The following is a 14,830-nucleotide window of genomic DNA, read 5'->3' as shown; positions in this document are numbered from 1 at the left end:
GTATAATGATATAAATTTAATATTACTATTTAAAATTTTAAAATATTTGAAATTATAAACGGGTCGGATTAGTGAATCGGGTATCCGTTAACCCGACGGATACGGATTTGGATCGAGCTATCAATGATCCGCCGGGTTAACGAAGCGGGTTTGGATCGAATTTTTTTTTAAGTAAACGGATTTGGATTTAGGTCGATCCGATCCAAATCCGATCCATTTACAGGTTTACTCCCGATCAACTAATGAGGCAACGCGTCGTGGCATGCAATCCTTCTGACAGTAGAAGATCTTCCAATACGGAGATGTTGACATCAAGAAGATTGGAGATCAAAAGCCCATCTCAGTTGCTGGACACACTCCATTTTCATGGTAAATCAACTCACAGTAGTTGCACTTACCAATCAAATTTTCGAAGAAGAAAGAGATTTCTTCCTCAACTCCCGGCGCAAGCCTCACCATTTTCTTCAGAAAGAAGGGCTTTGAGAGATCATGCGAAACCCTAACCCGGATATTTCCTGTGTTGTCAAGAGCTTGTCATCCATTTCGATGACCTTACCGGCAATGACCCTGATGGTATCCTTATCTTCAAAGAGAGGGGGCACATCAGTAATCCGAACCCAAAAGAACAAAGCATTTAGCGGGACTGATTGGGGTGGAGCAACCCCGTCATATTCCTGCATTACGATCGGTGCTTGGTTGAACCTCCAAGGACCCCCGCGTAAAACCTTGTTACGGTCCCGTTTCAGATCAAAGGCCAACACAAAACAATTCTCCCCTCGCTCTTGAATCTTGAAATCTCTTTCAAGGACCCAAACCCGACGGAGGAAACACCGGATCGGAGGTCTTGCAAAGGCGGGCGCAGGTTTCGCACCAAGCGGTCGGGCCAGCAAGAAGGATTGCATGCCACGACACGTTGCCTCATTAGTTGATCGGGAGAGGTCCACTACCTCATTGGTTGCTAGGGCGAGGGAGGCCGCGAATGAGGCGGTGACGTCGTCCATGGTTGGAGGGGCAGCAGTGCGTTGAGTTTGGGCAGAAGCCTTGGTCGTACACTTAGGGTTTTTGGTGTCCATGCAGCGCTTAGGGTTTTTGAAACTGACAGGGTAGATATTCAAAGATTTTTTTTTGTTATTCTAAAATACGCTTAGAGGATGAATGTGAAGTGAATACTTAACGTCTTTATTCTAACTTGATATATGTATGCTTTGTTCACATGATATTACATATAAATAGGTACTAGCTCAACCAATATCAAGTTCATCTGCCGAAAGGAATTGGAGTACGTATTCATACATTCACAGTGTTAAGAGAAATAGGTTGAATGCCGAAAGAGCTGATAAATTGGTTTATATTTATTCCAATATTCGTCTCCTTTCACGTTTCTCTGAAGACTACAATAATGGAATTTATAAGAAATGGGACATTAATCCAAAATCAACAGATATAGATGAGTCGCCTTTGAGATTGGAGGACTTGCGATGGAGAATGTTAGATGGAAACTATGCAGATGAGGAAGATTCGTCGCGTACTAGGAATACTTCGAGCAGACCTATTCCACCTAGTCTCAATGCACAACCAATTCGGCCAAGAACACATCAAACTCATATATCCAGATTTGCAAGAGCAAGAGACTCAAGTGGTCCTTCGAACTAAGGACTTAGACAGGCGTGATGGCCAAGCCTCCCACTTGGTTCCAGCCATCGAAAAAAAAAAATTTATTTTTTCTTTTTTAGATTGAAAAACTTAATTAATTTTTAAGCAGTAATGACAATTTATTTTTATATTATAATTCTTGTTGAGATTTTTATTTATAGTATGATTATCCATTTATTATTTTTTTCATAATTATATTTATCATATATCATTTATTTTTAATTAAAATTTTAGCTAATATATCCTAGCGTACCATAGAGACTGGCGTACCGCGTACCTGTACCGCAACGATCCGCGATCCAGGTAACACTGGAATATATAGCATAAATGTTGACAACTAATGACTCAATGATCAAACGTGAAGTGTCTGTGAAAGTGTGGGGGGTGTAAAATTTTAGCTTTAGACTCCCACCCATTAAACCAAGCCCACTGATCAAAGCCCAAAAATGACTAATAACTTGCTAAATTGAATTTTATTGATATCATCAAGGTAGCATGTTTCAAATAGAATATTTCTAGAGAGAGAGGCTCCTCCTTCTCTTTAGAAATCTTCTCTAGATCTGTCATTTTGAGAGTCCAACACCACCACTCCCATCCCACCCACCACCACCTCCACCACTTCCCCCATCACCTTTACCTCCATCTCCACCTTCACCCAACCTCTTTGCTCGACCAGATCTGCCAACTTCGCCATCTACCAGCTCCCTCTCTTTCCTCTCATGAGATTTCCAGTGATGGAGAGTTCTCTGTTCATCACTACTTTCACCTTCTCTCCATTCCACGTTTCCTCCTTCTCCATCTCCACAAACCAAATTTCCTCTCAAGCCACCAGATTCTTCTTTATCTAGCTGAGTTTTGTTCATTCTTTCTTTGGATGGGTTTGACTACCGTGGCTTCTAGATCTACTTACTTCTCCACCATATCTAGGCAAGCTTTCGCCCGTTGGCGGATTTTTGTCCACTCAAAAGAGGTTGTTCAGATTGCCTTGACAATCACGCCCTTTACAGTTACTTTTCTCTTGGGCGTTCCTGAGCCCTGTGTGTGTTCCAATCAGTGGAGGAGGAGGTGCGATATGGCTCTACGATGGTTGCTTCTGTTCAAGAAATGGCTCGAATTTGGCGGGGGATATTGCGGCTGCAGATCCCTCGGTGGCAGATTGATAGGTTGCTAGGGTTTGCTAGTTTTTTCTTTGGGCTTTTGTCTTGTATCTGGGTTAGACCCATTGTAGGTTTTATTTCATGTTTGCTGGGCCTTTGTGCCTCATTTACTGGGCCTATGTGCCTCTAGGCTTATGTGCTTTTTGCTGGGGTCTTGTACCTCTTGTACGTATTTGGTTTGATCCTTTGGATCTTCTAATACAATCAACCATTAACCAAAAAAAAAAAAAAAACTTGCTAAATTGAAAACAGTAAAAGATGATCGGGTAGTGGAGAACGTGCAAACACTACTCCTCCCACTACCAACGTGGAGTGAAGGCCAAGAACCATGAAGTAAGGATGAAGGAATCAATGACTATAAATTGACAAGCTTATGGAGAAAAGAGGAAAAAGAGATGGAGAACGAATGGTAAGAAGTATCAATCCAATTTCTTTTTATAATATTCTCAAATTGATATTTACTTGGGCGTCAGAGTATTTTTCTGTTTTGCAGGCTCCTTCTCCCCATGATCAGGCACGGACCTAGGGGTGTGCTGCAGCACACCTCAAGATTTTGGGGAGAAAAAAATTAATGTATGTATACTAACAGACAAGTCATAGTACCCTTAAAAATAAAAAAAGTCAACATATATAATTAATGTATGTACCAACTAGCAGACAAAATTCTCCCTTTCTCTATCCTCTCTGTCCTCTCGTCCTCACCTCTTTTTCTCCCTTTCTCTGTTCTGCGTTTCTCAAGCTCAGAGCCTCAGACTCTCACCTCTCTCTACCAAGTCACTCTTATCTCCTCTCCTTAATAATCTGCTCTCATGAGTCTCGATCATCTCTCAACTTTATTCAGGTATTACACTTTAACTTCTCTTCTATAATAAAATTTTTTGACGAAATTAGAATGTAATTTAGGTTAGAATTTGGGTATTTCTAGATTTCTTGATGTAAGCAATCAAATCTATTGATTTGTAGAAAAAGATATTGAATTTGTATTATTAATACCCAATTGCTCATGATAGTGGCAATTTCTTTATTGTGTTGAGTTGATTATACTTTTGATTGGGTGTTTTTTAGCTTTTGAGTAAGTTAAATTTGTTTTCCCTTGTGGTGGGGAGGGATGTGGTGGCCTGGTGGGGAGGGATGTGGTCCTTGTATATTTGAGTTTGACTTAAGTTTGTAATTTATACATGGCCAGCAAGCAGCAACTTAAGATTGGTTGTTTTCATGTTTTCTTTTTTCTAGGTTTTGTTTTTAATGACAGATCAACCTCAAAATCCTAAGCCACGAAAAGTTCAGAAGAAAGTAAATTCATATTTTCTGAAAAATGATGTTGTTATGGGTGATATTCCAAGTTCGGTTGTGGAAGAACCTTCTTGTTCTGTACGAGTTGAGTCTCATGAAATTGATGTTAATCACATTGAACGTGATCCGGGAAAACGCCCTGCAATCTCGTCATATCCTATTAATGAGCGTGATGAAGTTCGAAGAAAATATATACTTTATGGTCCTTATCAACCAAAATTAGAAGAGTATCCAACTCATCTTTGTGGAGATCAAGATCGCAGATTCAATGGGATGTGGTTTGAAAAATATCATTGGCTTGAGTACTCTGATGAGAATGATAAGGCATTTTGTTTTCCATGCTTTCTTTTTGATAGCGATCCTTCGAGGCATTCTTTGTTCACTTCTTATGGGTTTGACAATTGGAGAAGGATCGGTGGTGTTCAATGTTGCTTTAAAAAACATGTAGGGAAGACCGGCTCCCCACATCACAAGTCTATGCAAGATATGTTGGGCTTAAAACATGTGTGTAGACATATTGATAAAGTCATGAATCCACAACCGCCAGAATTGATACAGCAAAATCGGTTGCGGCTCAAGGCTACTATAGAGGCTGTAAGATTGTTAGCAAAGCAAGCACTTGCATTTAGAGGTGATGATGAATCTACTGAGTCATCTAATCGTGGAAATGTTGTTGAGATAGTGGATTCCTATGGGAGAATGAATGAGGAAGTTGCAAAAGTCCCCTTAGAAAATGCCCCTCGAAATGCTACTTATACTTCACCAAAGATTCAAAAAGAAATTCTGAGTATTCTTGCCAATAGAGTTAGAAGAAAAATTCGTGAAGAGGTTGGGGAGGCTAAGTTTTGTCTGCTTGTTGATGAAGCACTTGATGAATCAAAGAAGGAACAAATGGCAATTATCTTGAGATTTGTTGATTCTCATGGGTTTGTTTGTGAACGATTCTTCCATGTTGTAAGTGTTAGCGATACTTGTGCTGCAACTCTTAAGAGTAAGATAGACAATGTTCTTACTGAATACAATCTTCAAGTTGAAAATTTGCGTGGTCAAGGATATGATGGTGCTAGCAACATGCGTGGTGAGTGGAATGGGTTGCAAGCACTATTTTTGCAAAAGTGTCCATATGCATACTATGTACATTGTTTTGCTCATCGCCTACAACTAGCTTTAAATGCTGCAGCTAAAGATGTGGGTGTTGTCTATTTATTCTTTCAAATGCTGACTAGTATCATTAATGTTGTTGACTCATCTGCTAAGCGTGTTTCTGAGTTAAAATCTATTCAACAAGTTGAAGTTGTGGAACAAATTGCTGCTGGGGAACTTGAAACTGGAAAAGGAGCTAATCAGACATGCAATTTACAAAGAGCTGGAGCTACAAGGTGGAGTTCAAGGTATTATTCTATCAAGAACTTGATGAAATTGTATAACTCAACTAGTTCAGTTTTGAAAAACATGATAGATAATGGACTCAATGGAAAAATACGTGGAGAGGCTTTAGGTGCTTCTAAAGCTCTAAGATCATTTGACTTTGTGTTTTGCTTATTGTTGTTGGACAAAACTATGGGAATCACAAATGCTCTTTGTAAGTCATTGCAAGAACAGTCTCAAGAGATCATAAATGCTATGAATCTAGTTTCTAGTACGAAGGGTCGTCTTCAAAAGTTGAGAGAAAATGGTTGGGTTGATTTCTTTGCTAGTGTTGTATCGTTTTGTGACGCACATACAATTGATGCTCCAGATTTTAGTGCTCGCCATATGGAAGGTACGGGTCGTCTTTCTCAACAACAAAATTGTATCACTATTGAGCATTATTATCGTGTTGAAATATTCAATGCTGTAATTGATTTTCAATTGATGGAACTAAACAGTAGATTCAATGAGCAAACAAGAGAACTCTTGATTCTTACTTCTGCATTGGATCCTCGATTTGATTTTCAATCATTTGACATTGACAAAATATGTTGTTTGGCTGAGAAATTTTATCCTCATGATGTGCCTGATTTGAATGATCTAAGAGACCAGTTAGAGCATTTTGAGTATCAATTCTCTGAACTTTCAGAATTTCAAGATTTATGCACCCTTTCTGAGTTATGTCAAGAATTTGTTAACACAAGGACACCATTCTTGTTGATTGAGAGACTAGTTCGTCTAGTGATGACTCTTCCTGTTTCTACGGCTACAACAGAGAGAGCATTTTCAGCCATGAAGCTCATTAAGAACCGACTTCGAAGCAAGATGAGTGATGATTTTCTTGCAGATTTAATGACAGTGCATATTGAGAGAGAAATTGTTGATACTATTGATTCAAATTCGGTTATAGATGAGTTTTATGCTTCAGGTAACCGAAGAGCACAACTTAAGTAGTTGAATTTGTATTGACATTGAATATTTAACTTTGAATTGTTTCAATTTTCTATTGTTAGATTTGGGTGACAAAATGCATCTTGTGGATCATATTTTGACAAGTGTTATGCAATTGAGATATTCCATCAAAACATAGTAAACTCTGTCAAATTTTTAAGAATAATTTTTCTTGCCAGCATAAGGTAAATTTAGCACACCTCAAATTTAATTCCTGGTTCCGTGCCTGCCCATGATCAATTGCAAGATGGATGCGTCTAGGGCTTCTCGAAAATTGAAGGTGGGAGATTATATGATGGGTAATCTCTCTCCCGAAATTTTTCGCACCAACAGTTGGCGCCATCTGTGGGAAAGGAACAAAAAGCCGTGAGATTATAATGGGGAAGCCACGGACGCAACCATCAACGCTACGGCAAGAATGAATTCATTCTCATCGATAAATAATTTCTCACCCTCTTCTCTTTAATTAATTGATCTTCTAGTATATCTGCTTTCTAAGGTATAATTTAATTGTTACAAATCATAGTAAATAACCCAAGTTGCAGGAGGTATGGCTCACAGACGTGTAAAGGAAAACGATACAGGAATAAAGCATATGGACGAGGACGTCATCCCGCGGCACAAGCAGGAATGAGGCCGCCATCCCCGTGGCTGCTACACCGACACCAACAAGGCACGACGATCACGGGACAACAAACTTCTTACGTAGCAAGGGTACCCTACAACGCATCGGCTGAAACTTATATGTTAACTCTGCAGAAACCTTGAGGGAAATGACTAAACTTTTTCTTGCATTCTTGCATTTCATAGCTTGTTCTGTTGCAAGTTTTTGATAAGAATATGTCTAACCGAGGTTTTGGGCTCTAACAAGGAAGTGCAGCAGGTGCAAAACAGAAAATTTATCTGAATAAGTTACTGGGCAGTAAACTTTCCTCAAACAAGTGAGCCTGTACCATGGGGATGTTACATGTGCTGGTGCTTTTGAGATTAGATGACAAAATCTCAACGGCCAAAAGAAAATACTGCAAAGAATTAGATTGTCTGTCGAATTCTGCAAACCAAAGCTAATGGAATACTGATGCCGGAGGGATTGGGGGCATTTTCCCTTAGAGTAGAAGCTTTATAATGAATAGATAATGATCGAGAGACATCGTATTGACAGTAATGCATGTAATCTTGCAACCTATATATAACTGGTAACCCATTGATCGATTTGTTTTAATGGTTAACTGGTAAGAGGTACGTATGGGTTACTTTTCATTTTGATTCATGAAAGGTTCTATTGATAGCTAATAAGGCAGTTAGCTTGATAGAATTGGTTCATGCATGATCTGCATTAAAAAAACTAAAGCTTTTGAATTGTTGGTATCATGGTATGCAAGGCTTTTATTGGCTATTTGATATGCATTATTTGTCAACATGATTATGGTGACCATGTTCTTGTATTCCACAGCATAGAAATCCAAGTTCATTTCATTAATTAAGAAAAAATGCGATTGCGCGGTAATATAAACCTCTCAAGTTGGAAACTGAGAATGTTAGATACATACTCTCTGTTCCTTGTGCTTTGTCTCGAAGGTTTCCTTGTTGTTGACATATTTTGTTATGGGCGTGAGAGTTAAACTAATATTAGATTCCTGGTAGCCTTTATCTGATATGGTTATAATTGCATGATCATAGCTGGATTAGTCGGATCGTTCCTTTGCTATGTGATGTGAGTTATTTCATGTAGTCATTGTAGTGCATATATTGGCTGAAAGGAGACTGTTTAGTTATCCTGGTTTCCTGTTGTTGATTTACATTTTCTGTTACAACTTTTCTGTTATTTTTCTGGATTTCTTATCCGACCAGACAAGTATGAGTTTATGTTTGTTAGACTGACCCAAAGTCAATTATGGAATAATGAGATTTATAACTTCAAATGGCAATCATATATGCTTCTTAGACTTGAAATATCACTTTTCTCAGTGAATGAACTAGAGCTCTTTGCTTATTCTATGGTGGATGTCACAGGACCTCTTATATGCTTCTCATTGATTAATTGGTTTAAAGGTTCTGTCCAAATCAATGCTTATATTTTTAATCTGGAGCGAGTATTTACAAAATTTGTGCTGTTATTGATTATTTATGCCATGCTAAAAGACATATATATGACATTATGTAATGAAATCTATTTGGTCTAGTGCTGTCATCTCGTTTTTCAACTGCTCTCCACTCGATGGTGTTTAATCAGGACCGGGCAACATCGTTTCAATGGAGTTGTAGCCAAACTCAAAGCAAGGCATTTAATGGGGTTGAATGAGAGGAGGAAAAACTTGTTTATACAATGAGGTGAAAATCACTTGAGATAAGATTTATTGCATTATATAAAGCTTGTCATAAATATCTTGTTATTGCATATGTTCGCTAACATGATTTTCAGTTTTGTGCCCTCTTCGGAGGCGGCATACCGAGAGTCTCCGAACTTTAAATGTGTTGTCCTCGGGACATTAAAGCAGAGACAGTCTCCGGACTTTAAATGGGTTGTCCCCGGGACGTTAAAGAGATATTCTCCAGACTTTAAATGGGTTGTGGGTTGTCTTCGTGACGTTAAACAGTGAGTTCCCGAGACTTAAATGGTGTGTCCCTGTGACATTAAACAGTGCCTTTAAAGGTGCCCAATACTCTCTCGAGATGCAAATAAGAGGTTTGAATTCTCACTTGTTATCTTAACTTTATCATAATATTCTTGTATATGTTCGATAAGTCTTGTTTAATTTTTTACTTGAGACATGAAATTGGTGTTGCTATTTCTTTACTCTTATGGACTAACAATTAATTTCTATTTGCATTTCATAATTGATCGTTTTTCCTTCCCGCACTCCGAGCTTGTAAGGAAAGGAAAAACGGGGCATTGTGGGGGTGTAAAATTTTGGCTTTGGGCTCTCACCCATTAAACCAAGCCCACTGATCAAAGCCCAAAAATGACTAACAACTTACTAAATTGAAAGACAGTCAAAGATGATCGGGTAGTGGAGAACGTGCAAACACTACTCCTCCCACTACCAACGTGGAGTGAATGCCAAGAACCATGAAGGAAGGATCAAGGAATCAATGACTATAAATTGACAAGCTTATGGAGAAAAGAGGAAAAAGAGATGGAGAACGAATGGTAAGAAATATCAATCCAATTTCTTTTTATAATCTTCTCAAATTGATATTTACTTGGGCGTCGGAGTATTTTTCTGTTTTGCAGGTTCCTTCTCCCCATGATCAATTGCAAGATGGATGCGTCTAGGGCTTCTCGAAGATTGAAGGTGGGAGATTATATGTTGGGTAATCTCTCTCCCGAAATTTTTCGCACCAACAGAAAGCCGGCCTATCAATTGAGTAACCATACCGCGGAAGCAGATGAGGACTTAATATGATCCAAGATACTGCAGATCTTTAAGTATCTAGGTATGCAATGAAACTAGAGAAGCTAATTACCATTCATTTAGCAAATGGTTGCAGTATGAAGTAAAATACTTAAATACAACAAGAGAAGACTACGGTGTTGCAAGATTTATGTAGAAGCATTATGGGAGGTGAATCAATTTCGGAAGAAAATAATGGAAGCAACCATTGAACACAATCTCCAAAGAATCAATCTAGGTGATTTGAAGTAGTTCACCGCGTCAGTCTTTAACCAAATATGAGTCCAACAATGAACCGAAGCAACATACAATATATACGATCCTTTCAAAAAACAAAACAACATACTATATATACAAAAACAAAACCTTATCTCTCAAAAAAGAAGACGTTAAAGTTCTCTAATAACTATCCATTAATATATAAAATGAGATCGATAAACATAAGAGCAAAGTAATATAAGTATCCAAGATCTTTTCAACTTGAAGGACTTTTCTTCGTGTACAGTATAAACTCAAATATATTAGTGTTGATGATGCTTATTTTTTGCCGCAATGCTACTACATAGAATGCCCAATTTTACTAAATTCAACAATTCATTAACATTACAATGACGACCCACATAACTTAGCTCCTCTATTGTTTTTTTGCAAGGGGCATTCCACTGCCCCCGCATTTGTGAAGAACACTTGAGCAGCCGCGTTTATAAGGGTTCGTAGGAGGTGGCATACCGTTGTTTTTGAGAAAATGACAACCGAGAAGTGGTCTTCCACCTTTTCTGCATGGATTAATGACTCTACCCGGAGAAAAATGTCTTCCGGCTGCTGCGACACCTTGGTTCAACATCACCAAGCTAATGAAGAACAAGCAGATGATCAGTGACTTCATGTTTGGAACTCCCATGTTTTTGTTTGGCTCAGATAGCTGTTGTCGATCTCTTGTTCTCTGTTGGTATGAAATTACAAAATCAAATTGGCCATTTATATAAGTTTTGCGTATAGTTTTTTTGTTTGAAATTTGAGGTTTACAAGGTTTGGATTTGTTTTTGCAGTTTTGTTTGTTGCTTCCCTCTCTCAGCCCATGTTGTATGATCGAACACCGATATTTCTACTATACATGCGTGTATAGCATATACGATGATCCAACGGTGTAAGAGCCCCTACAATCAACAATAAAAAGACTATTTATGACTTAATATATGGCATACGTATAGTAAAAGTTCTCGACAACTTTGTATATTTTTTGTTTTGTTAATTTGGCAATTTTGCAGTTATAACCCCAATCCAAAATAGATGGGTTAGTACAACTTTACTGTCCAGGCCCAAACCATCAAGCCCAAATCCTTATCACTCCATTTTCAACTCTTCACTCCCTCCCGAAAACCCTAAACCCCCAAACCTCCCTTCTTTTCTAACATCTCTCTCTCTCTTCCCCTTAAACCCTACCTCAACCCTCTTTCTCCGCCTCCATGGCCGCCGCAATCACCCCAGCTCCTTCATCCTCCACCCCAACACCCACCAAAGTGTCCCCCAAGACGGCCCGAAATGCCGTGAATGCCCTTCTGCAATGGCGAAATTCCAAGTCGGAGGCCCAGAAACCCGACCTCCTCTCCTCCGACGAACTACTCTACCTCGTCGTGAGCCTGAAGAAGATCCCACCCAAGGGCCGCGTCAACGCGTACAAAATCCCCCTCCCGACTCCCCTCCACTCCCAGCTCACCGAGTTCTGCCTCATCTACGACGACCGGCCCAAGTCCAAGCTCACCAAGGCCCAAATTCAGGCCAAGATCAAGGCCGACAACTTGCCCGTAGTCAAAATCCTGAAGTACACCAAGCTGAAATCAGATTACAAGGCTTTCGAGTCGAAAAGGAAGCTGCTCAACTCGTATGATGTGTTTCTTGCTGATAAGCAGATCGTGCCATTGCTGCCGAGGCTGATCGGGAAGCAGTTCTTCAAGAAGAAGAAGATTCCGGTGCCGGTGGACTTGTTGCACAAGAATTGGAAGGAGCAGATTGATCGGATATGCGGCTCGGCGTTGTTGTTCTTGACTACTGGGACTTGCAGTGTGGTGAGGGTGGCGAGGACTTCGATGAGGGAGGAGGAGATTGTGGAGAATGTGGTTTCGGCGATTAGTGGGATTGTGGAGATTGTGCCCGGGAGTTGGGGCGGTGTGAGGTCGTTGCATTTGAAGCTATTGGAGTCGATTCCGCTGCCGCTTTACCAGACTCTGCCGGATGAGGCGGTGAAGGTGGAGGGGGCTGAGAAAGTTGTGGAGGCTGGGAAGGGTGAGAGTAAGGAATTGAAGAAGGAGAAGGTGGGGAAGAAGAAGGGGATGATTCATGAAGTGAGGTATTTGGATAGCAGTGCTGGTGAGGTCGTTGATGAGGTGAAATCAGGTAAGGATAGTGATGTGGATGAGCAACTGGGTGGTGGTGAGTTGAAGAAGGCGAAGAGGAAGAAGGACAAGGTTGTTGGTGAGTCCAATGGTAAAGCTAGTGAGAATGATGGTGATGGTGAGTTGAGGAAGTCGAAGAGGAACAAGGAGAAGGTTGTTGGTGAGTCTAAGAGGTCAAAGGAACAGATGGAGAAGTTAGCTAAGCTGGTAGATGAAGATGGTGATTTTGATGTGGAAGTTGCTGAGAAGCGTACGAAGAAGGTGGTTAATCCTAAGTCGGGTAAGGTGAAAGGTGAAGATGTTGAGAAACAGTTGAAAAAGTCGGCTAAGGCGAAAGATGTTGCTTTGAATGGGGAGAAACCATTGAAGAAGTCGGGTAAGGTGAAAGATGATGCTGGCACCATTGTCAAGCATAAAAATGATGAGTTGTCTGCGAAAGACAAGAAAAAAGATGTTATAAAGAAGAAAGGAGATGGGTTGTCTGGCAAAGGCGGACAGGCTGTAGGAAAGAAGGAGAAGAGGAAGAGTGAGCCTGTGAAGTTGAAGAGTGAAGAGGCAAAGCTCAAGAAAGCCAAGAGAAGTAAGTAAGGAGCCAAGTAGTTCAGCATAGCAGGCCACAGGCGGTGGATGCTCTTTGCAGGGATATTCAATATATCGCAGCAAGTATGGCTGTCCATTTGAGTCTGTCTGGCATAAATTTTGATTGTTCAGTTTTTCATTATGGTATGTGTTGTTAGTTGAATTGACATTGCCTATTTATATCTTAACTATGGAGAGCATACAAATGGTTGGGTATCATTGTGGTTTTCTGCATTTCTATAACTTTAAATTTGAATTTACATTCTGTCACATGGACTTGCATCTTGGATGAATTTCATCTCCAATCCTTTCTGGATAATTTTTTAGCCAAAATGGTGTAAACTACTAAATGGAATTTAGTTTGGATTGTCAGCTAAGGTGAAAGGTGATCATTTACAAGTGTACATGGAATTTAGTTTGGATTGTCAAATCAAATCCATTCCTTCATACGGTGGCCACTTTGTTATGGACGTATAGCTTGTTATTAGAAGTTTAGCCAGAAGCTTAATCTGTAACTATTGATATGATATGCAATGGTTCAGATTAGTGGATCACCAATCATTTCTTTCTATGTACTGTGCCATCCTTTTATCTGATTGCAAGTAGCTTCATATTGTCCAACCCTTTTAGCCTTTCAATTTGATTGAATTGGCATGCCTCTTGCATGACTTGTCTGCCTAGATTTGAGTAATTGCAGAAGTGTTCATTGGAGCTTTTCAGTCATCAGACCTTGTTCATGAGTGGGGTGTTTCTAGGTCAACCTTCTGGCTGTTGTAAAAACCTACTGATTTAGCAATGTACTTAATTTTAGCAAGCAAGCAGAAGTTTGAGTTTAAGTTGAGATTGATAACATTGTGCTTTCACTTTTCTTGTGATAGCTTTAATTCCTTGCATCTTCTGTTTACTTTGAAGTAGTTGGATGGCACAGTTTTTGCAACGTATGCAGGAGAGAAGAAAAGGTCCTGTAATGTATTCCATTCATGTACATGGGTTTCATTCTGGTTTCAAAATAAATTTCATTTAGATTACTTCTTTATCTCTTTTTCTGATTTAAGAACTTGGAAAAGGGAGATTTCAAGACTCACATTTCTTGAGGTCCTTCAGAAAATTACATCCATTTTTTCTATAATAATTTAGCTAAGTGTTCTTCCATATCTTGAATCTTTTTGGTGTGTTCATATGCAAGAGTGAAAAGTAAATAGGCTCCGAGTTCAGATCAAACTGTTCATTGACTTGGTTAGTTGGGTCTGAAAGGTGGGAAAAATAGGGACATCGAAAAACAATCCAGAAGTAAAATCCAACCACGCCCAATATCATGTCTGTTTCAATCACAAATAGTACAGTGAAGGGTAGTTAACCAACTTCAGCATCCCAATTTGGGAAATCGACTGATATCAGTTTTCCAACCAGGCCGGATGTCTCATCGGTTTAAATCACAAACCGTACCTCAAATGGCCAGTTCCGAACCGAGACCATCCCTACTAGCCTGTTCTGGTGGTTTTAGTTCTTAGTTGTTGGTTCTGTACATGTTAAAAATAGCATAAAAAAGAAGAGGAGCAAAAAGGCAATGTGAGCTGGGACAGGTAGCGAGCTCATAACTGCGGACTGGACTGGACTGAAAGCAAACCGACAAGAACAGAAAATTGGCGGGAGGGGCAGAACAGGAACAGTCAAAGTTCACGCCTTCTCGTGATGCGTGCAAATCCTAAAGCCCTTCTTAAACCCAAGGACACAGCATAGAATCAGAGAAAGTGAGAAAGAGTTTAACCTTTAAACCCAGGAAAAGCGAAAAGGGAAACAACATTAGGTCTTAATGGTTCCTGCAACTCCAACCCAATCTCCTTCTCATGGCTCGTTTTCCAGCCCCATCATCTTATCGGAGAATTGTTCCCACTGCTCCAGGTAACCCTTTTCTTTTCATTTTCAGTGCTTCATTTCCTTTGGGTTTCTGTTTTTCCATTTAAAGGAGCAATCTTTGGTTTGATTTTGTTACTGTTTC

General features: G+C 39.7%; 2 protein-coding genes across 2 annotated transcripts; both read left to right on the top strand.

Moving 5' to 3' along the window:
- Positions 1–3,542: 3,542 nt before the first annotated feature.
- On the top strand, positions 3,543–11,029 carry LOC133725687 (uncharacterized). Its single transcript, XM_062153038.1, has 4 exons — positions 3,543–3,651; positions 4,044–9,902; positions 10,512–10,808; positions 10,909–11,029. The coding sequence occupies exon 2, from the start codon at positions 4,056–4,058 to the stop codon at positions 6,465–6,467; it is 2,412 nt and encodes an 803-aa protein (XP_062009022.1). The 5' UTR covers positions 3,543–3,651; positions 4,044–4,055; the 3' UTR covers positions 6,468–9,902; positions 10,512–10,808; positions 10,909–11,029.
- Positions 11,030–11,224: 195 nt separating this feature from the next.
- On the top strand, positions 11,225–13,101 carry LOC133725688 (uncharacterized). The gene has a single exon (XM_062153039.1). It carries the CDS (start codon positions 11,326–11,328, stop codon positions 12,838–12,840), a length of 1,515 nt encoding a protein of 504 aa, XP_062009023.1. The 5' UTR covers positions 11,225–11,325; the 3' UTR covers positions 12,841–13,101.
- The last annotated feature ends 1,729 nt before the right edge of the window (positions 13,102–14,830 follow it).

This window comes from Rosa rugosa, chromosome 1, assembly GCF_958449725.1.
Source record: "Rosa rugosa chromosome 1, drRosRugo1.1, whole genome shotgun sequence".
NCBI classification, from domain to species: domain Eukaryota; kingdom Viridiplantae; phylum Streptophyta; class Magnoliopsida; order Rosales; family Rosaceae; genus Rosa; species Rosa rugosa.
This window is presented reverse-complemented; position numbering and strand designations above follow the sequence as displayed.